The sequence below is a fragment of the Triplophysa rosa genome, linkage group LG14 (assembly GCF_024868665.1).
Source record: "Triplophysa rosa linkage group LG14, Trosa_1v2, whole genome shotgun sequence".
Taxonomy (NCBI): domain Eukaryota; kingdom Metazoa; phylum Chordata; class Actinopteri; order Cypriniformes; family Nemacheilidae; genus Triplophysa; species Triplophysa rosa.
In genome coordinates, this window is record NC_079903.1 from 22,266,754 (window position 1) to 22,293,006 (window position 26,253).

Here is a 26,253-nt window from a genome sequence, read left to right on the forward strand (position 1 = left end):
AACATCTCAAGAGTAATGAACAGTTTTGTATGTTCGTTTAACGCAATCACTGAGTATACCAGTACATACCGAGCTTATTTAAACCATGAACTTAACAGATTTTATGTCTATATTGTATGCTGAACACAGAATAGTGTGTGCATTATAAAACGCCTATTGTACTAAATTCTAATTTCAGTTTGAAATAAAGTGGTGTTGTGATTTAGCTGTGTTTAAATAATTAGTTGGTTTATTTGTTAAATCGGGATATTAATCAGATCTGGGTGTAAAAATCATGTGTCAGTGGCACACGCCACCAGATAAATAATAAGGGGTGTTGGAGAGAGAGAGAGAGAGAGAGAGAGAGAGAGAGAGGATGGTGGGAGGGATTGAAATGCAATAGGCAAAGAGAGAGAGAGTGCCATCACACTTGAATTATAGTCATTCTGTCTGTTACTGCTGAAGACGTCTGATAAGGTAGGTCTGATATTTTTAATCCCATCAAACCCACACATGATCATCTAAGATCAAGTGAGGAACCAGGAGATGTTTATTTGGTACGTCACATTTGAGTGTCGAGTGTCCACTTTATTTTAAGTTTTAGCAGGCGTTACAATTGAAAAGGAAATAACTTGATTTTAACAAATGTGTCTTTTACTTTTGACTTTCCAATATAAAATGTGGTGCGTAAATTCACTATTATGAACTTTAGAAATCAAGGTTTTGTAAACCTATTTATGGGGTCTTGTTTATATTAGAGCATTGAATGTGATGCTGAGAGCACTATGGGTCCAATAAGAGGTCATTCATATTTATTTTGTGCAGAAATGACATTCTCAGTATATCCGTGTTATACATGCGTTGGGTCCATGCTTGACAAAAAATATTTGATCTCCAGGGTAGGATTAAAACATTGGCCAATTCCACTCTGACTACATAGATGGCAGCAGGTCAGTGGTCCAAAGCCAACTGTGGGTAGATGTCCCATAGTTTTATGGAGATGTGTGGACATACTTGGGTTTGTCCACAAGCGTGTTTTTTTCTTATTTACTGTACAACCGCTTGGTCACTTTACGTCAACTGGATACATACAGTTTATGCAGACGGTGAATTACTTGTGGATCTCAGCTGCCACATTTGCAATTTCTATTGTGTGCGTATATGTTTGAATCTGTTGAATAGATTACTTCATCAGACTGTGTTTTTCATTCTTCGACAACAATTATAGAACAATGACAGTGTATTACATAAAAACACTTTCTGGTTGTCAAACTTAATGAAGCTTGCCAATAATTAATGTGAAGAATAGCATTGCTAAATGTTATACAAATGTTTTTTTTTTACAAAAAATGTTATTATAACTTAATGGGAATGTTAGCAAAACGTTCTTAAAATACATTTTTGTTAGCTTGGCTACTGGTGAACCTTTATTAGAAGGCTTTGGAAACAAATGTCTAAATACAATGTAGGGCCTCTTTACAGTAAGCACAACCTATCAATAAAGAAGCCTTGTCAATGCTGTTTTGGGTTTTTATTGTCAATTTTATTGTTATCGTCAATGCTCCCTGTCATGATTGTCTCTGTTGATCAAAGTAACAATGTTGAGACATTGGTGTATCTGTATTTGCTATCATTGGTTGTTTAGGTCTCTTCTGACCCTGTTTCAGACAGGAGTCATTAATAAATATCAGAGTCACCCTGTTCCATGGTTCCCCGCGCCCTATTCTCTTCCACCTTTCCGCTGGACCACAGACCATCTATGCAGTCAGTCTTCCCAAAGACAATAGAAGGACAATGGATCCTTTTTCCTAGTGCTGCACACCATCACCCCCACTTCACAGCAGGCCTCCGTGCGCACTGACATCATGACCCGAACCAGAGGCCTGGTGGGGCCGGCTGTGCGTGTGCAACTGTTACACTAGAGTGTCATAGATGTGGCATTAGAATAAGGAAAAATCTGACTCATGTTGATGAAAACCAACCTGGTCTCCTGGGGGGGGGGGTGGAGGCGAGGTGGGCAGTGGTCTATATTCTGCGTCTCTAACGCTTACAAAATACATGGTGCTGGTTTTGGATGCTGTGTGTCAGTGTGTCAGTTGAATAGGCCACGTACATTACAAACTTCATGGTCTACCGGGGGTCTTCAATCTCTTTTTTAGGCCTTTTGGTGGATAGATACCTTTTAAATGTAGTTTAAAATTTCAAAACATGTTTTTTTAACTTTTTGTTAAATTAAGTGTTGAATTTTAAACCTGGTCTACAATATTATAGCCTATGTACAGTGTACAGTACATTGTTATGGTACATAAAAAGCCATTCAATTCATTATTGATATAGTCATAAAACACTTCTTAATTAATTTTTAATCACTAATGTGAAAGAAACGATTTAATATTTATTTTATCTTTAGCTGTTGTTAAAGTTGACATACAGTATGTTGAATTTTTGTTTTAAGCATGTTTATTTTATTTATTTTTGCAAAAATGTGTTTATTTGAACCCCATTTAGTACCACTGCAGTCACTTAAAGAGAGAGTTCACCCAAAAATAAAAATTCTCTTATCATTTATTCACCAACATTTCGTTCAAAACCTGTTTATCACTCTTTCTTCAGTGAAACACAAATATTTTGATATTTTGAGAAATGTCCGGGGGCCGGTTTTTTTTGGTCACCAAATTTCTTCGAAATATCTTCTTTTGTGTTGCGCAGAAGAAAGACAGTTGTACAAGTATTGAATGACATGAGTCTGAATAAATGATGACACACATTTTTGGGTGCGCTATCCCTTTAACAACTGAAGTTTTAATGACCATTTGCATCATTCATATGTGTATGTAATGTAGCAACAACAGCTTCTACTGTATCTTGCTCTCGTACCTTAATGCCCAAATATGCCACTGTAACATCCAATGAGATCTCACGAGAGAACGACAGTAAGACATAAAAAGTGAATGGCGTATTGTTACGATTTATTGGACAATTAGCTGTGCGCATCGACTTCCCTGTGTTGTGTGGTGTCAGTCTCCAGCCTGCCCGTTCTGTTCTATCCTTGGGACGGCCGAAACAATAGCCACTATGTAAGCACAATGGGCAGCGGTGTGTGCGTGTGCCGTTTGTGTGTTTGAGACAAGCATTTACATCTATGCTGATTGACTTATTGCTCTGTTGTAAGAGGCGCTGACAACTGGAACAACATGTTTTCTTTGAGACTGTTGGACACGCAATTCTCTTTACACTCAACATAATGATTCGAAATCACGATGGATTGTATAGGAGGCTTAAATGTTTTGTTAATGTTAGGGAACGCATATTTATGCAATGTAGACGTTAAATGCACTGTAATTCGCTTTGGATAAAGCGTCTGCCAAATGCAAAAACCTTTAAACAGCTTTAAAAACTGCTTTGCATTTGCTTTGTCGGCACGCTCCACACGGCTCTCTAATCGAGATGCTTACATTCCCCTCATTCCGTCCAGTGTAAATAATGCACATATTCGCGTGTGTGTGTGGGCATTTTCATTTGTGGTTGGCCTATGAGCACCGAACGCTGCAACTTCCATGTGTGTCGGACCTGTAGGAACAGTGCAGTGCATTGTGGGTCGAGCGGAGCGCTTTATGAATGGTCTGAGTGGATGGAACAATGCTCTCTGCTCTGAGCGTCTGACATTTCCATATAGAACGGAGGAGTTAAAAGGAGGAGAGAAACCACCCCACCTCCTTCTCCCCCGCCCGGGGCATGGTACAGAAAGTGGCAAAAAGGGCCCTCATCCCGGCCGTTTGCGTGCGTAAGTGTGTGAGTGTATGTCATACTACAGTTGTCTCTGCTGATTAATGCTTTGCTTCGGTGAGGAGATACAGCGTAGAACACATTCCCTGGTGAGTCCTAGTGCGATCATTTACAGTTTTGCTCATTTATTGGTGCATTTCAGATTTTGAGTTTTAGATTTGTGATCTGTGAAGAAAGCAGAGAAAGAAGCAAGGCTGCCTGGTAGTTGTCGGATAATGATTGTGTTTGTTTCTCATGCTGTTTTTGGCTTGGAAAGGGACATTCCTTCGAGGTGTAGGCTAGTACAGTACGTATATTTCAAGGGCATAAAACCCATGACTTGCAATGCTAATGCGTTGTTCTACTAACTGTCTGGGATAGTTCACCCAAAAATAAAAATTCTGTTATCATTTGTTCACCCTCGTGTCGTTCCAAACCTGTATATGACTCTTCGGTTTTGTGTCAGTTCAATGGATGTCAATAGAGCCCCAATGTTGTCTGGCGATCAATATCAACATTCATACAAATCTCTATTTTTATGAATCATACAGGTTCGGAATGACTTGAGGGTGAATGAATGACGTAGGAATTTTCATTTTTGGGTGAACTGTCCCTTTAAGCAACATATCACACCTTAGGTTAGTTGGATATGTGATCACTCGAACATGTTTTCTTTTCCCTTCAACTATTTCTTTAAATACTCTCGATCCTAGTTGTTCCTATTGATGAGTCGGTTTCCTAGGTAACGGTGCTTTTTTAAAAATGACTAATAAAGCATTGTGGACTAAATGTCAAATGTGCCACTGGTTTTTTACATGACGTGTAACATGAAGCGTGTGCTCTAGGAAGAGCGGAGTGGGCCTGCACTAACAGAATTGGATCTGGGCCTGTCGTCTTGGTCTGAAATGTGGGCAGGAGGCTGTTGTGTAGTGAAGGTAGACTACTGAGAACCATCTGCCCCTATGAGCAGCCTATTCCAATCTGGGAAAGAAAAAAATATCCTATAGTGTACATTCATGTGTGCGTATGATACGTCTCATGTAGAGTAAACGGAGTCAAACCTGATAAAACAGTTGAGAATGCAGAACACTAAAAACATGATCTATTATAAAATATTTTGCATTCACTTAAAATGAACCCTGCGGTTCCAGTCAATCGATTCAGTTACGTTTATAATAAATGGAATTGTTTTAACACCGCGATGGACGTTTTGGCAACAAGCTGCCCCGGCGTGGGCGAGCTGCTTCATGGATGTTACACATGCTCTGATCTGAGCGGTTTCAATTTTGAGAGATGTTTACAATCTGACTCATCCACCGATAACAGCCCATACGATGGGATTGCTCATTTCTGAGCTGTTGAGCTCTGTTCTGAATATCGGCATTTGGGCATTATTCACAAGCCCCTAGTTGTTACTCCACGCTGAAATGAAACACCTGGAGGTGACACTGTGTCATGGGCGTTTTGACTCATAGGCCAGCATTATAATCCCTCCCACCAGAAGTGTGCACACAACTAGGAACATGCCCTACCAAGTGCACATTCAAAAACAAGTTCTCGCTGACATGGCGTCGGAGGGTCAGCGCTCATGTTTTACTGCCATCTGCTCCTTTGGTATATTTAGAGGATGCCTGAGCTTGTGGATGCGGGCCATGTCACAGGCTAACCGCACATCACGCTGTGACCAGACCTGTTGTAAAGAACTCGACCGGCAAAGAGCACTGCCTTTCTACTCGGATCATGACATGTATTCATGAAATTAAAGATGTGTGTATTTTGGTCTGTGTCCAAACTAATGCATTTTCGCATATTTTTCTCGCATATTCATATTTTGGCCTTCCGTCCACACTGAGATGGTGTTTTTGTCAAGGAAAACTGAGCTTTTTAAAAAAGCTCTCCAAAGAGGATACATTTTAAAACGCTGTTTTCGTGTTGTTGGAAAACGGAGATGTTCAAAGATGATGAGGCATTTTTCGTCATGGGACGTAGTCAATATGCGTTCTTCAGCGGTCTTGTGTCCTCGTGTTCTCGCTCAACGTCATTCGAGGCTGCCTCGAGGGCCCTTCGGAGGGCAATATATCCCAGTTGGAACGCAGGGCACAAGTGCGTTCTTTGCGTTCTTGGAATTGAGAAACGGCCCGAGTGCCAAAGCTTCTTACTTTTCACGCATGCGCTATACGGTGACGTCAGCGTTTTCAGACGAAGAGCGTTTTGAAAATGAAAACTCTGTTTTCAAATGAGAACACATTAGTGTAGTTGACATAGCCTTAGCTTAGAGGCCACATTTACATTTTTCATCTATAGCCTACATATAAGTGTACTTCTAAACATGGACAAAATTCACTTATATAATATTTAGAAACAACGTTTGTTGTTTCAGGTCACTGGGTTGTATATTTATGACACCGTGTATTGACCAGTTCTGTAGTTGTTTCTTACGCCTACTTGAGTCCTTTCAGGTAGATATTACTCACCATCCCTCTGGTGCAAAAATAAGAGACATTGCCTTTTATGGATCAACCTTTTTCTGTGGATTGCTCTTTTTCTAATACACACATGCACTAAATATTGAGCAAAGGATGTACTTCATTAAAAAGCTTTACTAAAATAATGCACACATTTCAGAGCATGTCGGCATGTGCCACAGTACACTTTTAATGTGTGCATTGTAGCGTGTGTGTGTGGGGTGCGTTGGCATATTGTGCGTCCTGAGCATGCACAGGCTCCCTGTTGTCCGTTTTTCAACCCCGCCCCCTCTTCCATAAATCATGGAAGCTCCTATGGCAATTGTCCATCATTGATAGCAAAGATAATTGATTGAATGTATTCTCAACACTCAAATTTTACATACTGTAAGTCTGCATTGCAAGTTTACAGGCTCCTTTACATTTTCCCATTAAAACATCCTACACAATCTGACATGAATTGGACAATTTTCTCTGAAAAAGTACTTAATTACTAGTTACTAATTACATATTCAATAGTGTAATTAGATTACTGTACAAATGTACAATTAAATTGACTTCTTATTACTAATTACTTTTTATATCCTACATCAACCTTGATTAGTTAAGCGATTCAAGGAAAGACATGAAACAGCTCTTTTACTTCATTCAAATAAATAATATTAAACTACATAAAGTAGTTTTGTTAACTGACCAAAGTATTACAAATGTGAGAATTATACATTAAAGTACAGATTTTAAAGTTAGACTTTGAATTTTGATGTCAATTCCACTATTGCACACATGTATTACACAAAGTATTTAGTTGAATTACATCAGAAGTAACTGTAATTAAATTACAGAAAAAATAAGAGTAATCCCTTACTTTACTTTAGGGAAAAGTACTTAAATTACAGTAACTAATTACTTAGTAACTAGTTACACCCAACACTGTTCATAACTATTTTATAAAGTGGCTAATTTGTATGAATTTGTGTGATTTAATTTGTACGTTTTAGTACAATTTGCTTTCGCGCCAGTGATGGTTAGGTTTAGGGGTTGGGTTAGGGGAGGGGCTTCAGTATTGCTTTTTTCTAATAATCATTTACATTTAGTCATTTAGCAGACGCTTTTATCCAAAGCGACTTACAGATGAGGGAAACAATGGAAGCAATTGGAACAACATGAGGACAACAAAAGCATAAGTGCAATAAAAGAAAACTGGTCTCATATAGCCTACCACAGTATACAGGGCTAAGTTTTATTTTTTTTTTTTAGTAGAAAAGAGATAGAAGTCAGAACTGATCAGTCAGGTGTTGACGGAAGAAATGTGTTTTCAGACGATTCTTATAGATGGCTACAGAATCTGCTGATAATCATACATTTTTGTACAATTCACATGGAATTCATGTGAATTAGCCACCTCGTAATATAGCTACAAATTCTCATGAAATCTGGTTGAAACATCACATTTCAGTAGTTTGTTTTATTGGAGTTGACAATTATTGATTTTGAGTTTTAGATTTAGATTACATTATTCATTTAAATCATGTTTATGAGTGTAGCAAGTAATTTAATTTTAGGGTAGGGCTTAATTTTATCCATCCGGAAATTATGGTGAAAAGTGGCTATTGTACAGCATAAAGGCATCAGACCACATCATGGTTAATATTATCCAATAGCCAATCAGGGTCCAGTGACATCAGCAGAAAAGATGTTTTAGATTAAGAAAAAAAAATAGAAATTTTGTTGAGAAACATGCATTAGGAAAGTAAACAGTGTCAATTTTGAGTTTATATACTGACTTTCAGATCTTAGTATTAAGTGACCTGTGCTTCAAAGTTTAATTGCAACACATTTCCATGACTGTGACATTGTATAGCTTACAGAAAGTGCTTTATGTGCCTTAGTAGATTTTATGAAAATAAGTTATTAAAATGTACTTAATATAATTATGTTCCTGCTTTTAACAAAAAAAGTTAAAATCACGTAAAAATCTACTCATTTTGGTTGTTAAAATTTTAATTATTTTGTTTGAGTTATTTTAGTTGAACAAATTATTAAGTAAATCCAACTCAGTTTTATTATGTTAAACCCATTTAAATTGGTCAAATTAAGTTTACTTATTTATTTTGTGTTGAGACACCATAAATCATTTTTCTAGATATAACTACCTTGGCAGTTGATCTGTAGTTCCCAGCATGCTTTGTATCTGACTGCATTAGGAGACTAATTTTCCAGATGAACTGTCATTTTAAGTGATTTTCAGTAAAAAGAAAGACTTCAGTTTGTGTTTTTTGATGATTTATCTTTGAGAAGAGCGGTGCTTGTGCCTCGGCTGAGGGAGGCACGAGATAAGTCATAAAGTTATTGAGCAGTAACTGTGCTAATGCCAGTACAGAGACCACCAGTCTCTTCTCACTTGACAATCTGTATTTTGTAAAAAGGTAGTATAATTCAATATGAAAGTAAGTGATCCGTGAAGTTTGAGTTACACACGTTTTTGTTCATCTTAATTTTTTTGTTTACTTTAAGTAACATTAGCTTGATACTTTTACAAAAACTAAATGTATTTAATAAGTAGAATTTACTTTATTCTGGGTAGTAAGTCGTACTTGAATTATAGCAGCAAATTTTACTTAAATATTTTTTCGTGCAAATTGTTACGAGGATTTTATTAAGTACATTCCATGTAAGTTCTTTTTTTCAGTGTACGAAAGCCCATTCCAACCGAACATCAAACAATAACAAGACCACACTGAGCTGGAAAATCTAGCACACCAGAAAAAAATACCTAAAACTATGAAAGACAGACAGGCTGGCAGAAGACGAAGGAGAAATGTTATGAAAAAGAATGCACGTGTGGGCCACGGAAAAGAATGCATGGAGAGAAATAACTGCATATTCAAGTCTACCCACGGCACACATTCGCCCATCTTATAGCTAAAGTCTCTATCCTATCTCACTCCCTGAATCCTGTGTCCTTTTCCCAGTCTCTGCACCTCTGAGGAAAGAGAACAAGCAGGATCTGGAAGAACCAGGAGCAGAAAACCAGCAGAGGATCGGTTCCTTCTCTTCAGAAGAACCCAAGACTGTAATCTGGATCTGGTATGAGGCAAGTGCTCTGGTTGAGCGGGACCTATTTGTGGAGTATGAATGGTTTATTTGTTGTTTTGGCTGGCGGATTGCCTCCTCCTTCTATTGCTAGTGCCAGGGGTTTTAGCTCCAAATAACAGCGGTTAACTGCCTCGTAGCACTCATGTGATGGGCATATAAATGAGTTGGGTCTTACTGGAACAGCTGGTGTGAATATAATTACTCTGTTATAATTAATGAGGAAAAAATTTGGGATGTTTGTTTGATGAAGCATTTCCTTATGGGTTGTATTGTTGCGGTGTTTTTAAATGAGTCACAATAGCAGTCAAGCATACAAATGAAAAACGGTGTTGTTATCTTTAAAATGTTTTTTACGTGTGTGGCATTTATTATTTTTTCTTTAGCTTGAAAAATAGTTTTACAGACGCCCCAAAAACGATTATTTTTCACGCATCTACGTGATTGACCAGTCCCTAAAACTTTTACAATTATTCCAAAGTCAAGTTTTCCAAAGTTTTTCTGTGAAACAAGAGAAAATGTCTCGGCGGTTTTGGGTCCATACAATAGAAGTCAATGGGGGCCAATATTGTTTGGTTACCAACTCTCTTCAAAATATCTTCTTTTGTGTTCTGCAGAAGAAAGAAAATCATACAGATGACATGAGGGTGAAAGAAGTTTTCCTTTTTTTGGGTGAACTATTCCTTTAAAGAGTGTGCTCATGTTATATTTATGCCACTTGGTAAATACAAGAACATACATCTATACAATAACATTCACGCATTTTAGAAGTATGTCCCAGATGTACGAATACTTTTTGAGGCCACTGTTTATATTGCCACCTGAAAGTGTGCCTATACAAACCCCTGTTAGGCCACTGCGATCTCTGAAAGTTTATTCTTATAATAATTGCGTCAAACTCACAAGATATCATGGGAATCTTTTATTATAATAATCATAGAGATTAAGAAAGATCCATTGATCAGCCACCATCTGTACTCCCCTTCTGCTCTGAAGTACTGAAGTACATGCGTGTGCGTGTAAATTGCGCGCACACACACATACACACACACAAACACAAACAAACACAACTGACACGCGAGTGGAGTCCGTGAATCGAGTCAACAGTGGCAGCTGGGTGATGCTGTCTGACTGTAGATGATGTGTCATATTATGAACAGTGCTGCCTATATGCGTGCCAAAGACGCAAGGGCTGACGTCATACACTCATAATGAGCAATTCTCTCCCACACACTGCAGCCCTGTACGGTGCGCTCGAGAGCATGCGCGAGTAGTGGAGCGCTCATCTGTGTGGGTCAGGAGAGATAATGTTGTCTCTTGGTACTGATGTCATGTTTCTCTGTTGTTTTTAGACAAACCAGAAGGGACGCCGAGTTGATGTGCTGGAAGAGAGCGTCCTCTTGCTTGTGAGGGAAGAACAGCAGTGCCCGTATTGTTGGAGGGGGAGAGGGTAATACAGCCGGTTGTGGTTCAGCAGTTCAAGGTAGCGCTTATCAGGTTGCCCTGCATACAACAAATAACATAAATGGAAAACTTTGAAATCTGGAGAGACATACATTATACCATAAATGAAATTATTGCATTTAAAGAAATTAACCCTTGTGTTGTGTTTGGGTCTGTGAGACCCGTTTTTCAACCTCAGCGATTTAAATGTAGGCTATTCAAGATAATATGAGTGAAAAACTTCTTTTTTTTTACCGTTTTCTTTACAAAACGAATAAGCACCTTTTGTCTCAATATGATTTTTCCAGAATGAAGTGACTAATTATTACATGCTTTCTGTGTTGTTTGTCAGTGACAAAGAAAACATCTGTAGAGTATTTTTACATCATTTTTATGGCCAAAAACGGATAGAGCGGTGGGTTCACTAGACTCATGAAAATGGTTAAAAAAGGGTTTTCGGGGTGAATTGTGTTCTGGACCGGTTTTGTACTCTACGTTTACTACTGTTACATTTAAAGTACACTTAAAAGTACAATTTTATACACTAAAAAGAGGGGCAATTTAGTCCTAAAAATTGAAACAGTACACTTACAAGTAACTAATACTTCACACTGTACAAAATCTGTAAAAACATGGCACTGTATTAATATGAAGGATTTATTTATTTTGATTTTTTCACCTATATTTTAATTTTAATTTGTGTTCCGTAAAATGAACGGATAATGTACTGGCAGAAACGTCCGTTATTTTTTACAGTGTAGTACATAAAGTATGCTTAAATATGTACTTAAACTTGTATATTAATTAAAACGAAGTACCATTTTTTGTGTAAAGGACCAGTAAGAAACGTAATATAGAAACACTGATCAAAACACTGCTTAGAAATCAAGATTATTAAAAAATATGTAGTTCAAGGAAAGCAACATGTTTTTTAACTTTTTTATCAGACGTCTATGGTCCAGAGATAGACTCAGACCATGAAGGGCTTGGAGCTGTTGTTGTTGCCTCTTCTGTTTATTCTGAAAGGTAAAAAACCCTCTGACTTTGCTACTAGCACACAGTGCATGACTCTTGAACTCTTGTGCCTGTATCCCATCATATGCTGAAATAGAAAACAAAACATTAAAATGTACTTTATTTTGTGATGTATCCTTTACCAAACTCTTTTTCTCTAAACAGATGTAAGTGCTCAGTGGAATGTGTGGATGCCCAGAGACATTTCAGCCATGACAAACTCCTGTGTGGTTGTGCCCTGCTCCTTCACGTACCCCTCTGGTATCAGGCCTTACAGGGGAGTACATGGGATCTGGTACTTTGGCCACCCTTTCCCCCAGCTCTTCCCCCCAGTGGTGTTTAAGTCCCGCACAGATATAGTTCACGAAAGTTACAAGGGACGGACCAGGCTTTTGGGTGACCTGACACAGAAGAACTGCACACTGCTGATAAAAAACGTTGGAGCAGAACATTCTGGGAGGTATTACTTTCGTGCAGACCTGGGCGGAGCAAACATCTACACTTATCCTGACTTCACACAACTCCAGGTGTTAGGTAACCAAGTCGTTTGATTCGTTCATTCAGTGTTATGAATGTTAACAATAAAACAGCAGATTGTTGTTTGACTTCATGTTTACTTTAACATACCCATCCATACCCTAGACCAGCCAAACATCGATGTTCCAGAAGAGATCATCAGTGACCAGAGTCTGGACTTGACCTGCTACGTCCCAGACAACTGTCCCGACATGACCCCAGAGATCCACTGGATGTACACGGACTACCTGCCTGATCCCTTTTTCACCCCGGATGGTGTTGAAGAAAGCAACACCCCTGTACAGTCCATCACCCTCACTTTTACACCCAGACCCATGCACAACGGTCAGCTGCTGGGCTGTCGGGTCCACTACCCAAATACTACCTTTGTCTACGAACGCCTCATATCACTGGACGTCAAGTGTGAGTTTCACCAAAAGCTGCATATTCTTTTATACAAAACGCGTTTAGCCTTCAAGTGGAGTCGGAAATATCGTAATTTTGAGTTCCAAGCACGTGAATGACAAAGCAGAGTGATACGTAATAGCAGTTGCCTGTGACCAAGTTGATTTTAAACATGATGGAAAGCAAGTCTGTCAATGGTAAAACTTCTTTTTTTCAAAGTTATTTCAGTTTTGCATGCTGTATTTCCGTCATTGGAACATTGTAATACAGCACATTGGATCATTGTACAATTTATGGAACAGCTATGTAATAAACAAAATATACAGTATTTATGCAAGAAAATGTATCAGCAATGACCTAATAATAAAAATAATTCATTTTTGTTATTTTCACAATTGTTTTGTTAGGTTTACGCTACTTCCGTGATATTTTTACATGTCCTTTTAACGACTCGGAAGTACCCGTTTTCAAGGTGCACTTTTTTTTCATCAATAGGGTAAATTACAATATGTAATAGTACAAAATTGCCCAAATAGTACAAAAATAACCAAAACAAAGACACATCAGTTATACATCTAAAACATTAAGATTTTTTTCCAGTAGCCGAGATGTCTTAACAGCTTTGCTATTGTTTTATAATATTACATTTATTTAGCTATTATTATAATATTAAAGAATCATAAAAAATATTTATATCTGTGGAAAACAATCTACCATTTGGTACAATTGACAATTTTAAGAATATTATCTATTTCCAAAGAACCAGTATCACAACCCAAATCAAGGTGCACTTGACTTACCTCATCAATTACTCACGCGCCATGTATGCTACAAACAAACTTTTAACCTCTGAAAGAAACACTGTATTACATACATTACCTCGGTATGAAACTAACTATGTTAGTAATGACAAACGCATTTATTTCAGTAACTTAAAGAGTTTTGAGCAAAGAGCGAGTGTTTTCAATTCGTTTCTCAATCTTACGCAACTCACACATGATGCGCATGCGCACGATTGCACAGACGTCACGATTGTTTAGGCGCAAGTCATGCTGCACAAAATTACTTGAAATAACCAATTTATAAATTAGGTCGTAATTTTCACAGAGTAATAGCAGTGTTTATTGATGTATTCTCGTAGACGGCCCCCGAACGGTCTGGGTTAACGTGTCTCAAGAGGTGATGGAGGGAAGCTCTGTGGTTCTGCACTGTGACGTGGACAGTAATCCAATTCCCACGATAACATGGTTCTTTGGAGAAAAAGAGCTGACGTCGGTAATTGCCTCCAATGCTTCACTGTTTCTGGAGAACCTCGCTCCTGAAGACCAAGGCATCTATACATGCGCCGGTGACAATGCCTATGGGAGTATGAACACGTCCATGTTTCTGGCCGTTAATTGTGAGTAGAAGTCCATAGTGCGTGTGTGTGTGTGTGTGCGTGTGTGTGTGTGTGTCACGTGACTTTATTTTGAAGAAATCGTGTACAATGCATTGTGTGCAAACTTACGTATTTCTAGTGCCGTTTTTAGCTTTTTTTGTTTGTTTGACTAGACATGTGTACAGGCTATAAAATGCAAATCGTTTTTCATCTCCTTGATGATACTAATAGATACATATGAAGAGTTTGGTTCCAAAATGAGATATCTCCCTCTTTACATTTTTTAAAAAAAAATCATGCTTTTTATGGTGCATTCCAATTAATATCAATCAAACTGCAGTTGGTTTGTTTTGATTTAAGTAACAAATACAGCTAACTAACACAATAAAAACAAGATAACATAATAAAATGTTATCTCATTTTGGAACCAAACTCTTCATATACATATTATTTCCAGTTAATCAGTCAATTTAAATAGTTTAAAAACATTTTTAGTTTATAATATGCAGTATGTCTTGTTCCTGTGGCATACTGGAAAACAGATAGCTGTTTGTTATGTAAACACGTTCACCAGAAGGAACATCAAAATAGGCCTATTTTCAAAAGAGAGAACATCAGAACTTTTTTGAAAGAAAATTACGAGCTATGCTATGCATGTGAAAAAACTGAGGAATGTCAAAAAAGGACTTCTTAATTTCCTCTCTCTGTAAGATCCTCCACGGGAGCCATGGATCAATGAATCCATCACAGCGATGCAGGGATCGTCCTTTAGCCTGCAATGCATCAGTAAGGGTAACCCAATGCCCACGCTGACCTGGCTGAAGAACGGAGAGCTGGTGGGCACCATCACCGCACACGAGGAGGGGTCTACACTGGAGCTTCATGAGATCGAGCCGCAAGCCGACGGAGTTTACCGCTGCCTAGCTGAGAATGAATACGGCCGAGCAAGCAGCTCGCTTAACGTCACTGTAGAATGTAAGTCACTGTAAGAGCCAGATATTCCCAGATTTAAACTAACATGCATTTTCTTCTTTCAGCACTTTTTTTAACATTAAAGATTATTTTAGTTTCTAATAGAAAACATGTTCTGTATGTACAGTACAACTTTTGGAATACAGTAGCCAAACAAGGTTAATCGATTTGTGAAAAGAATAAAGAGTCGTTTTTCAACTATTTCTGTTGTTTCTCCAGTCGCCCCGGTCCTCCTCGACGACTCCAAGTGCACTATAATTCGTGAGGGCGTTCAGTGCATATGCATCGCCTCTGGAAACCCAGAGCCTGCTATTGAGTTCTATCTGCCTGACCTTAATATCACCATCAACGGGTCCAACAATCGCTACAACTTCTTCACGCACTCAGACCACTACACGTCCACAGGCATCATCAAGCTGCGGGACAAAGGCGAACGGGGGAACAACGGTGACACGGCCGTCCACGTGCACTGCAGCATCAGCAACATTTACGGATCTGACACCATCCGCTTGGAACTGCAGCAGGAGAGTGAGTAGATCACTCGCAGAAATTGTTCCAAAACACGTGACAAAATCACAGCAAAATACTTTTGTCACTGTTTCAGAAAAATACATTATGGCGGTTATCGTGGGGACTATTGGAGGTGTGGCGGTCATCGCCTTCATCATCGCGGCCGTGAGATACGTGGGCCAAAACAATAAAAAGTGAGTATCTTTCAGAAAAAAGGAGAGAAGAAGTTTTGGTGAACACTGAGTGCGGAGGTTGTATATATTAAAACTCCCAAGCCTAGTCATCCATTTTCAGTTTTGTTTTAGTTTGTTTGTGTTTTGGCATTTGGTTTTCAAGCCATAACCCACTCACAGATGATCCAATCTGATTGCTTGGTACGACGGTGACCGTGCAGTGAGTGAAACTGCAGACTAACAGAACCACTGCCGGTTCAATTGCCCCTCCATTGCTTTTAGCCTCAAAACCCCTGAGCTCTGCAGCAGCTACTGTCCACTTCTACTATCTAATTTTGCCACCCAAAATAAACCGAACGAAACAAAAACAGCCCCAAACATGACACTGTGGCACAAAGGCCTTTTTATTTAAGGGTGAAAATGAACCCTTGTGTCAAAATGGATGCCCAGGCTTAAAGGAATCGTTGGCACGGAAATGAAAGTTCTGTCATGCTCACCGTCATGTCATTCCCAACTCCACTCATGTTCTTTCTTCTGCGGAACACGCACAAGGATATTGCTATGCCCGTAAGCTGCATAAAAACGGATTTGTGTATATTTGGTGAAATATTTATTCTTATACATCAACCTCGTTATTGGAGCTCAATAGCCCCATTCAGTTGAATTGGATCCACAAGAGCTGCTTAGACAGAATGTCCTTGTCGGTTTGTGCAGGTTTTGAGTGACATGACACGACGAGTGCACGATGACAAAACTGTTATTTTGGTGCGAAGGGCTCCTTTAAAGTGTTGCCGCGAGTCAGCTAGTTTGTAGTATCGTTGCGTGCGAGACAGAGTCTGATCCTCTGACTCCACCCTCCCCAGAGAGAATGGTAATCCTGGGCGGGACGTGGGATCTAAAGTGGAGAATCCCGCAATGTTCTACAGCGCAGTCAAGAAGGACAAACAGAGTCTGAGGAAAAAAGTGGTGAGATATTACCCTGATGAATAAGAAATGACTTAACACAGTATTTACCTGCACAGTGATAAGATGGAAAGCGAGCAATGATGTGTGGCAAATGATGATATGTACTGGCCCTTCTCTTGTTGTGTGTAGCTTTCCACACGAAGCATTAAACGTTTTGTATCAATGAAACATTCTAAAAAGAATTCCTGACATATGACTAGCATTGATTGCACTGCAAAAAAAATACATATATGTTTTCTGACTTTTTTTGTCTTGTTTTCAAATGCAATTATATTTAAAAGAAAATATTTTTTTTCTTAAGAAGCAAAACGACACGTTTTTATGTTTTGCTGTTAAAGAAAAGTGCTGTGACATTTTTGCTTAAAACAATAATAGATTCTTTTTCACACCCCATTTGCAAACAGATTGTTCTTGTTTTAAGCAAAAACATCACTCAAATCAAGATGTAGATGCTTGTGTCGTTTTGCTTCTTAAGTGAATATATCTCGTTTTAGACAAAAACAAGATAAGAAAACGTTTTGCGCAGTGTTAAACGTGACATGAGTGAAACAATTGACTGATATTTTGATCAAGTTACTTGACCATTTACTAATACGCACTCCTGACAAAATGATGAACACTGGCTGTGTTTGGAATGGGATACTTCCTTACTTTTCTTACTTCTGAATACTGTGCAGTACATGCTACATTATGTATAATAAATCTGTTAATAAATGAAACAGTTTGGCAACTGTAGTGTGCTACGTTGTAGTCACGTGACCGTATCCAATTGTGTATTTCTAATCCACTTTTGTGTAAAAAACTGTGAAGAATCAAAGTCAAAAAAGAGATCACAACTGAAATTCCAGTGTATTTTATCACAATAAAATATAAACACATTGCATTGTGGGATACAGTAGTCTGTGAAGTGCCCAAATGTAATAGTTATAGTATGTTTAGTTGTATAAATAGTATGCTATTCCGAACGGCCATCATTTTAATGCTGAGTGTGCATGGTGCGTCACAACAGAGAGTCCCAGCGTAGCCTTTGCTTACTCCACTATTCTCTCCTCTTTCATTGCTTCTCTGCATTCTCTGTCTGTTTCTCTTCCCCTAACGTAGCTTAAGACTGAGCTCCTGGGCTCAAAGTTTAACTCCATCCTAGAGGAAGGCACGGTAAGACATTTTAGATGGGCATGTAAACAAATGGGTGGAGGTGAAATAAAACACGCAACAAGAATATGGTGAAAATTTGGGCAAAAAACATCCAATTTATAGCCAAGTTTTTTTTTATATTTTTAATACCGCTTTTCTACTGCTGCCTTAAAGCTAACAGTTCACCATGTACTGGCTGCCTCATTCTGTTCAGTAGCTAATAGCTAACTTTCTGCTTTTGAGATCGTCTTCTACAGGACTTTTATTTTGACATTACTGGGATTTTCCAGCTGTTTGTATAAGCATCCTCCTGGCTTTTTCTTTACAGGGAGACGACGGTGATTACCAATCTGTTGGCCCGATTGGAGGCATGGAGAGGCAAGAGCTGAATTACGCCGCCCTTGAGTTTCTTCACGGTCGACACCGGGAGGGAGGCTTCAGGAGGGCTGACGGTGACGGCAGTGACTACACTGAGATTAAGACTAAATGAACCGCGATTCTTCCCTGATGCCTCGACCAAACGGGACACGGTGGCCACTAGGGCCCAATCATTGGACATACCCATTCATATTTTATGAGAAGTAAACATTCAGTTACCGTTGACTCATTGTCACGTCTTTGAGTTTCATTCTAGTCTGAACACTAAAGTAGTCGTAGTTGAGTTTACCCAATGCATTTTTCAATACAATGAAAGTACATGGTGACCACGGCTCTTAAAGGGCATAAGGACTAAAACAAAGAAAGTTTTGTCTTCGAAAGACTTGGACTACAGAGCAGTCATGTCTTCAAAAAGTAGATGATGACATGAATGGCATTTTCTTTTAGAGAAAGCTTCAAAGATTTTCCACTGTAACCATACCAGAAATGATCGTTCTCGGAAAGAGCGGATAGAATTCAACCACAGCATCTCACGAAACAAGCAAGGTCTTGTTTCCCAAATGTTCGAGCAACACTCTGAAAAAAGTTTGAGGGAATTGGTATGGTTTGCTTTGTATCTAGTGGTCTTTTTCACTGTGTCCGCTGTAAGTCGATGCATCAGGGAACGAGGTACCACGTGGTCCTCGATGTAAAAGCGCTCTACCCATCTCTGGGGAATAACACTCTCTCGAATGCAGCAGCTGATCTTTTGTCTACACGCAAAATATGTGTCTGCTGATCCTTTTATCCAGATTGTTAAAGGAATAGTTCACCAGAAATAAGTTCAGTCACTATTTATTCATCCCCCCCAACACAGAACAATAACACAGAAAGATAAAAGGTTTGCAATGACTTGAGGGTGAGGAAATAATGACGGGCCTTTGGTTTTTGGGGTGAACTGTCCCTTTTGTTGGATTTCAGTGCAAGCTTAAATGAATACCTTTTTTATTTATATCTTTATTTATTTACGTTTATAAATGAAAACAGACCAGTAACTCGATTCAAAACTGGTTTATTGAATGGTTGCTGGATTCCCCCTCCAAAGCCTTTACTCTTCTGTTTATTCAAGTTTTTTGAATTCCTTTTTTATTTGAATTCCTGTTGTTAATACAAAGAGGAATAAAATGACTCTCAGCCCTGAACACACTGCATTGCAGTGAAGCTCAGAATTGATATAAAAAGTCATACTGAATATTGGAAACACTACAAGATTGATGGATCACTGGAGCAAAAAAATTGGCCAAGAAATCCTTTACATAGCAGAACGAAACGTAGGAAGATGAGACTAGCCAAGGTGCTTAAAAATAAATGTCATGTTTTATGTAATCCTCCGGTAAGGTTGCGTCAGTTTTAGATGGTCAGTATATGCGATCCGCCCTTGAAATACAATTTCAACTAACAGATTAATGAGTAATTGTATTAAATAAAGCTTACATTCAAACAGGCACTTTGGCGGGACACCAGTGTATGTAAATACATGATATATAGTTCTGTGTTGTGAACCTCTGACTGCACAACAGGAACATACATTGTGCAACAATGGTGTATATTTTGCAGAAAATCGAGCACAACGTGACATTATATGTGCATATACAATTAATGCAAACTGAAGATATATAGCCTACACAGATGCTTTACCAGTTATTTATTTGTTAGCGAAGATTCGGAAGTCAAACCTAATTTTTCACTTTGAGTGTTGTAGAGGATATTTGTATGTATCTGACTGTGTGATGGCAATAATATTGATCGAAATAATGTTGTTTTCTCATTGACATAATAATGCAGAAATGAATGCATTTTTATTTAAATAAGCACTGTTCATTCATATTAATTTGTAATTCGATGTTCTTTGCTCTCTTTTTTGGTTAATAAAAGTCTCCGGTCTCAAATTGATTGCGTTCTTTTTTAAAAGAGGTTCATTAGTTAAATGTCTATGTTTCAGCATTGGGTCAAAAATGGACGAACCCAACAGTTGGGTAAAATTAACCAAGCAAATGGTTTATATTTGACCGGTTAAAACAACCCATAGGTTAATTTGTCCATTTTTGACTCAACGCTATATGTTGAAATAACCCAATTTTTTTTAAAGTGTAACATTGCTTTATTCACATAAAATCATTTAAAATCATCACACTGATCATTTATGACTTCTATATCTTTTCTAATCTATCTATATATGAAAAAAAAACTTAGCTCTGTACACTGTAGTAGGCTTTGTGAGACATGTTTTATTGCACTTATGCTTTTTGTTGTCCTCATGCTGACCCAATTGCTTCCATTGTTTACCCAACTTGTTAGTCGCTTTTAAATGAATAAACGTAAATGTTACCGTGTCAGGAAAGATATGCATGTTCCCTTGTCCCCGCTCCACTTTAAATCTGTATTCACCATCAGATTCCAGCTCAAAGTTACACTGCATCGTGTTAGAGTTGATTCCAATATTAGCCTCAAAACAAGTTTTGTGGGTCTCCTTAGAACCAGGTTCTATTAAGGGGTTTTGACCAAATGTGCGGAGGAGCAGTAAAATGACAGTATACTTTAACACACAAACCCCTCTCCAGTAAAGTTCCTCTTAACTGTGATGGAAATGTTGGTCGGAAATCCATGAGGCTCTGTCAGGTTGAGATGAAAGTCAAACATAAATAACTGTAGAACATGCACCAAGAAATAACTGTACTAAAGTTAGCGCTTACCTAAACTGACCCAGTCTGTCATTGCAACTATAGAGTTCAAATGAGTGGAAGAGTTTCCAGCATGTCCTGCTAATGTGAGAAGACAGAAATTTAGCCTGCAGTGTGTTTTATATGACAGAACAAAAGTGCTGAAGTTCAACTGATGGCTATGTGTAGGTGTTCAAATTTTTTTAACGAGTTAAAAGACTAGAGAATGAAAAGACCTCTATGAGCCTATTATGAAAAATGATGTTCAAATGAACAATTTCTTACCTTATATTCGAAGTGAACTCAAGTGGCAAAATGTGAGAGCAGTTCTTTAGATCTGATAGATCTGACTGGTTGTTTCAGCACTGAGAATTGTGATATCTGCAGTTGCACAATTTTTATGACCCGTGATTATCAGTTCAAACTAAAACTAATACCATAATAATGTGGAAATAAACATAAATGTATGAACTTTTCCCACAATATCCATTATTGAATGTTACTGGAGATGTAATGGTGAGGGTTTGAAGAGCACTACCGGTTGTAACGTTTTTATTTTAACATAAACTGTATGTATATTATTAAAGCAGCCTGTTACTAAATTGAGCTTTTCAGCTTTTTTAGTTTTTTTTACTACATTTAGGGCAAAAGTCACATGCAAAATCATGTGTCTGTGAGTTTTTAAGTAAATGTAACTACTTACATGTTCTGTATATTAAAAAGGCACAGATATAAAATGCCTTGTCAAGTTTACTCAAGATAAAACACACAACAAATTGCTATCAAGTAACTCAAAATATCAAAGTAAAATGCCAAATTTAGATTAATTTGTTACAATTTTTGTTACACAGAAAACCCCACCGAGTCATTTTTCCAGCTCTTACAAACTTCATTGCCTATTAAAAATAAAGAGGTTTGGGAGAGTCAAAAATGAACCATTGGTTTGTCTTAACGTTTGCCTTTCAGGCACAGATTTAATAACAACATTTCGATTAAGATCGCCGCTATCCATCACATATCAGGATTTTGCGCAACAATGTGATCTGATGAATAAATTCTAGAAGTAAACATCAAGAGGCTGAAAGTTCAGAGACAGCAACGATGCACTTTTAATAGTTTCAGCTTTGTCATAACAAACCTTCGCTCTCAGATCAGTTCTCAATGACATGTTGTACTGCAACCAAACCAAACACAGGGACTTAAAGTGAAATCTTCACACTTTCATGATGCTTCTCCTCCAGGACACAGGTGAGTATCTGGAGCTCAGTGGCCGTATATCTGAGCTCAGCTCAGTAGTTGGGAATAGAAACGGACTCACGCAGCTGTCGGCAGATCACCTCATCGATATAGATGGAGTTGGACTTCACCTGAATCTCTTCTTCTATCATCAGCTGTTGGCCTGCTAGAGCTTTCAGTTCCATCTCGGAGAGCTCAATGGCCTCGTTCAGTCTGAGAGAAACAGAAGAGGGAAAAACTCTTGTATTAGGGGCATTGAGTCAATCAAATCTGTTTAGATCTACTCTCATTTCAGACAGACAGTATATCTGAATCGTTCCCACCGCTCGACGTGGTTAGCAAGCTCCTTGACCTCTGTCAACAGTCGGGTTTGAGCGGGGTCTTGACAGAGCTCAACGTTAGGTCTCTGACTGCGGCTGGACAGTCGAGTCTGTGCCACCCTCAGTGGAGCTTCTTTCTCAGCGACGGCCACTCGTAGATCCTCCAGATTCTTCTCCTGGCTCGCTGTCTCTGCTAACAGCTTTGATAAAGCACAAGTTTGTAACCAAACAAGAGAGGAACGAGACCGTTTCAACACTCATTAATACTCCGCATTAGTGCTGACCTTATCCAGCTGGTTCTCCAGCACTGCTTTGGCAGTTTTGGCCTCCTGTATGCGCAGGTCCAACGCTCTGCCCGTGGCCTCGTGCTGCCTGCGCATGTCTGTGGCCGTCTGCTCCAGCAGGCTTCCCACGAGAGCTCTCAGAGAGTGCGAGTTGTTCTTCTCCCTCTCAGCTTTGCTAATGTTGATGTTGCAGATGCTCTCCCATTCCTCAGGGGTTAATGTCATTCTGTGGTGTAGAAAACACGCTCTTTACAAATGTGACAAATAAATAGAAAGGTTCTCTTAATGGCTTTTTGTAGAACCTTACATCTTTAGGTTCTCTTACCAAGAAGTTTTTCTAAAAAAAAAGGCTTGATTTTATACTGTAGGCTCTTCTAATGAGTGTTGCTCTTTGGGGTTTTAAAGTGCATATACATTTTTATATTTTTAAAACTGTACACAGCTGCATTTACATATAACAAACCTAACTTGACTCATACTCATATCAGCTTAAAGGGACAGTTCACCCAAAAATAACAAATTCTGTCATCATTTACTCATCCTCAAGTTGTTCCAAATCTGTATAAAGTTCTTTGTTCTTATGAACACAGAGAAAGATATTCGGAAGAATGCTTGTAACCAAACAGTTCTTGGCCAGAAAATGTATAAAACAATTTATAAAGCAATTTTTCCTACTACGGTAGTTAATGTTGACCAAGAACTGTTTGGTTACAAGCATTCTTCCAAATATCTTTCTCTGATATTTATACAGATTTGGAAAGACTTGAGGGTGACTAATTGAAGACAGAAGTTTCATTTTTAGGTGAACTGTTCCTTTAATTTTTTCTAGAAATTCCGTCTAGACACCAGATAGCATAGACATTTAACTCTTTCCCCACCATTGATGAGGTTTTCATTTATAACACCAGGGTTCCCCGCAATTGACAATGTCTTCCATCATTTATGACAATACTTGATGAGTTTTCCCAGTTATGTTCACTGTTATACAGTAGGGGGTGCTGTTATACATATGAATGAGTACAGCATTTACAGATCCAAAAACACGCAAATTATCTGTTTTTATCATCGTTCTAATTCTGATCTGGACAAAGTTTTTGACAAAAAACATAATTTATGCAGCATTTTTTGTTCAGAGTGTTGTTGTTTTTTTTTTTTAAGAAAACGTACCATATTCAGGAAGAGATAAAAAAACATATGGCGATATCATTGTTGTTGTTGTTGTTGTTTTAAAAGCAGAGGCTCTGCTCTCTTATTTGATATATTGCATATTAATAGAAATAAAATATTCTGAAGGCCATGAAAGTTTTATTAAAACCTGACAGCTTTATTAAGAGCTGGCATATGATTACGTGATTATACTTATTTATATTATATATGAAACATATTTACGTCATAATATTGACCAGTGGGCCCAGTGGTAAGAGCAGGTAATCCAACAACAGAAACAACTAAAGTTTAGATGGTCAAAACACCGTCAGTTGTTCTGAGTTTGTTTCTTGTCTTACCCAACACTAAAGAATTCAGAATTCCCCCCATTTCCATCAGGCGACGTGTTAGTGAGCAGAGAGCAGAAATCATCAATACATTCAGCCTGAAATTTGTCTCTTAGGTCCTTTTCCAAAGAATATTTCACTGAACGTATAAGCCTGAAAAGCACAGACAGAATTAAATATTAAATATTAGCAATTAATGATTCATTTTCACATTTGACTGAATATGACTTTAAACAGTTTTTTCTATAAGGTTTACGCTCAAAAGCTTGAAATCAGTTCTGTAGACAATTTGCAATCAGAATTAAATGACCTGCATTAAAAGCTCAAGGTTTCTAGTTCCACTAACCTGATCTGTTCATTGATCTGTTCTAGAGTGCGCTGTAGCAGAACCATCACGCCCTCGGTCACCTCTTTCTCCTTCAACAGCTCTTCTTCCACCTCATCATGCACCAGATCAATGGCCACCTGCTTTTGTCTGAGAACGCCCCATAAACATCACACCATTACCAAAACGGACCATTTTTCATTAGAGGACCACCTAAAGCGAGTAATGATGCAGGCCTAAACATTAGATCCACCCTAGAATCAGTGTGGTTGATTTGCTTCTTAGTATAAGCACTTAGTACAAGTTTTGAGAGCATCTGCTGCAGCTGGTGGAAGTCTACAGTCAGATGTACCTCTCAGCCAGACATTGCAGAGTCACTTGGAGAGGCTGAGCGCAGCTCTCCAAAGCTCTCTCCACACGGCTCTTAAAGACGACGAGGGTCTCGATCTCCTGCACCATCTCCTCAAACGTCCGCTCTAGTTCCTGCCTCCAGAATTTGATGTCCTGGATTCTCTGCTCTGAAGAACACAGAGATTATACACTAAAGTCAAATGTGTATTTACTCACATGCATGTCATTCCAAACCTGCAGAAAAGAACATTTTGAAGAGCGTTGGCGAACATAAAACCTTTCCTGTAGCTCAGTGGTAAGACCATGAGGTCGTGGGGTCGATCCCAGAGGATTGCACATACTTAGAAACAAATGTATAGGATAATGCAATGTTAGTCTGCCAAATGCATAAATGTAAATGTAAAACCCCCGAGACATTTCTCAAAATATCTTCTTTTGAGCTCCCCAGAAGAAGGAGTCATATACAGGTTTTGAATGACGTGAGGGTGAATTTTATTTTGGGGCGAGTATTCTTTTTAACATTTAACATGTTATTATCCAGAAAATCCAAAATTCGGTGCTTTTATGAGAAACAGATGAAATTCAAAGTAATCTGACTTCCTCTCTACATCTCCTGCTCTGCAGCAGCCTAGCCTTTATCTTTACAAGAGCTATGAGATCACGTTTCAGCACTTGACCCATCATGAGTCATGACTCTTCTTGTGTCACCAAAACTCTTTTTCAGTTTCAACACATGCAGATTTCGCACCCGTCGATCACGTGCATTAGATCTGTTGCATACCAAGCTTCTTCTGCGCATCCTGTTGCATGCGTTTGGTAGATGTGTCGCTGTCCTCGATCAGTCGTTTGCACTCTGCTGTCAGTTTCTCTGACCGTGTTCTCTCTGCCTCTGATCTTCTGAACTGCACTTGGTTTGCATGTTTCCACTCATGGGGTAGAAATTTATTAGGGGGTCCCATCAGCCGCGACATCCTTAAAAAAGGAAACACATTATTGCGTCGAAAGGCAGAGTCACATTTCCTATAGCCTAAGTTTACACCGTGTTTAAACTATATAAAATTAGAGTAACAAAATGAAATACGATTGCGTTTTTTGATAAACTTACCTCAGAGATTTAAATGAGTAACGTTAGCCTAAGTGTACAGTCTGTAACTAACTCTTCAAGACAACTGACAGCGCGTAAACACACGGTTGTTATAGCAACCTAACCATTGTTTACCGCTTGGGGGCAGCATTGTCTCCTTTTTATTTATTTAAGCTATGCGTTTAGTAAAGTTTTAACTCACACTTGACGTTATTATCATTTGCAAATTGCAGCTTCTGTTTGCGTGAAGTACACAGTTATTGGCCTTTG

The 26,253-nt window shown here is 38.5% G+C and overlaps 2 protein-coding genes and 1 long non-coding RNA gene across 6 annotated transcripts; 1 reads left to right on the forward strand and 2 right to left on the reverse strand.

The window, feature by feature from the left end:
* The first annotated feature begins 330 nt into the window (after nucleotides 1-330).
* Nucleotides 331-20,119, forward strand: mag (myelin associated glycoprotein). 4 transcript variants are annotated; one of them, XM_057350333.1, is made up of 13 exons: nucleotides 331-456; nucleotides 9,182-9,296; nucleotides 10,655-10,785; nucleotides 11,693-11,771; nucleotides 11,925-12,293; nucleotides 12,402-12,698; nucleotides 13,822-14,079; nucleotides 14,770-15,033; nucleotides 15,250-15,558; nucleotides 15,635-15,734; nucleotides 16,577-16,679; nucleotides 17,781-17,834; nucleotides 18,142-20,119. In XM_057350333.1, exons 4-13 carry the CDS (start codon nucleotides 11,723-11,725, stop codon nucleotides 18,301-18,303), a joined length of 1,965 nt encoding a protein of 654 aa, XP_057206316.1. In that variant the 5' UTR covers nucleotides 331-456; nucleotides 9,182-9,296; nucleotides 10,655-10,785; nucleotides 11,693-11,722; the 3' UTR covers nucleotides 18,304-20,119. The 4 variants fall into 4 exon arrangements, with proteins under 4 accessions (XP_057206316.1, XP_057206318.1, XP_057206319.1 ...); XM_057350334.1 differs by lacking the exon at nucleotides 331-456 and adding an exon at nucleotides 3,725-3,854; XM_057350335.1 differs by lacking the exon at nucleotides 17,781-17,834.
* LOC130564354 (uncharacterized) lies at nucleotides 19,172-21,598 on the reverse strand. Its single transcript, XR_008964242.1, has 2 exons — nucleotides 20,924-21,598; nucleotides 19,172-20,842 (listed from the first exon to the last, which is right to left on the reverse strand). It is a non-coding gene; the product is annotated as an uncharacterized LOC130564354 (long non-coding RNA).
* A 108-nt stretch (nucleotides 21,599-21,706) lies between these two features.
* Nucleotides 21,707-26,199, reverse strand: tekt1 (tektin 1). The gene is made up of 8 exons (XM_057350343.1): nucleotides 26,005-26,199; nucleotides 25,681-25,871; nucleotides 24,901-25,066; nucleotides 24,570-24,698; nucleotides 24,236-24,376; nucleotides 22,731-22,956; nucleotides 22,450-22,646; nucleotides 21,707-22,339 (listed from the first exon to the last, which is right to left on the reverse strand). The coding sequence occupies exons 2-8, from the start codon at nucleotides 25,868-25,870 to the stop codon at nucleotides 22,180-22,182; spliced, it is 1,209 nt and encodes a 402-aa protein (XP_057206326.1). The 5' UTR covers nucleotide 25,871; nucleotides 26,005-26,199; the 3' UTR covers nucleotides 21,707-22,179.
* Between the last annotated feature and the right edge of the window lie 54 nt (nucleotides 26,200-26,253).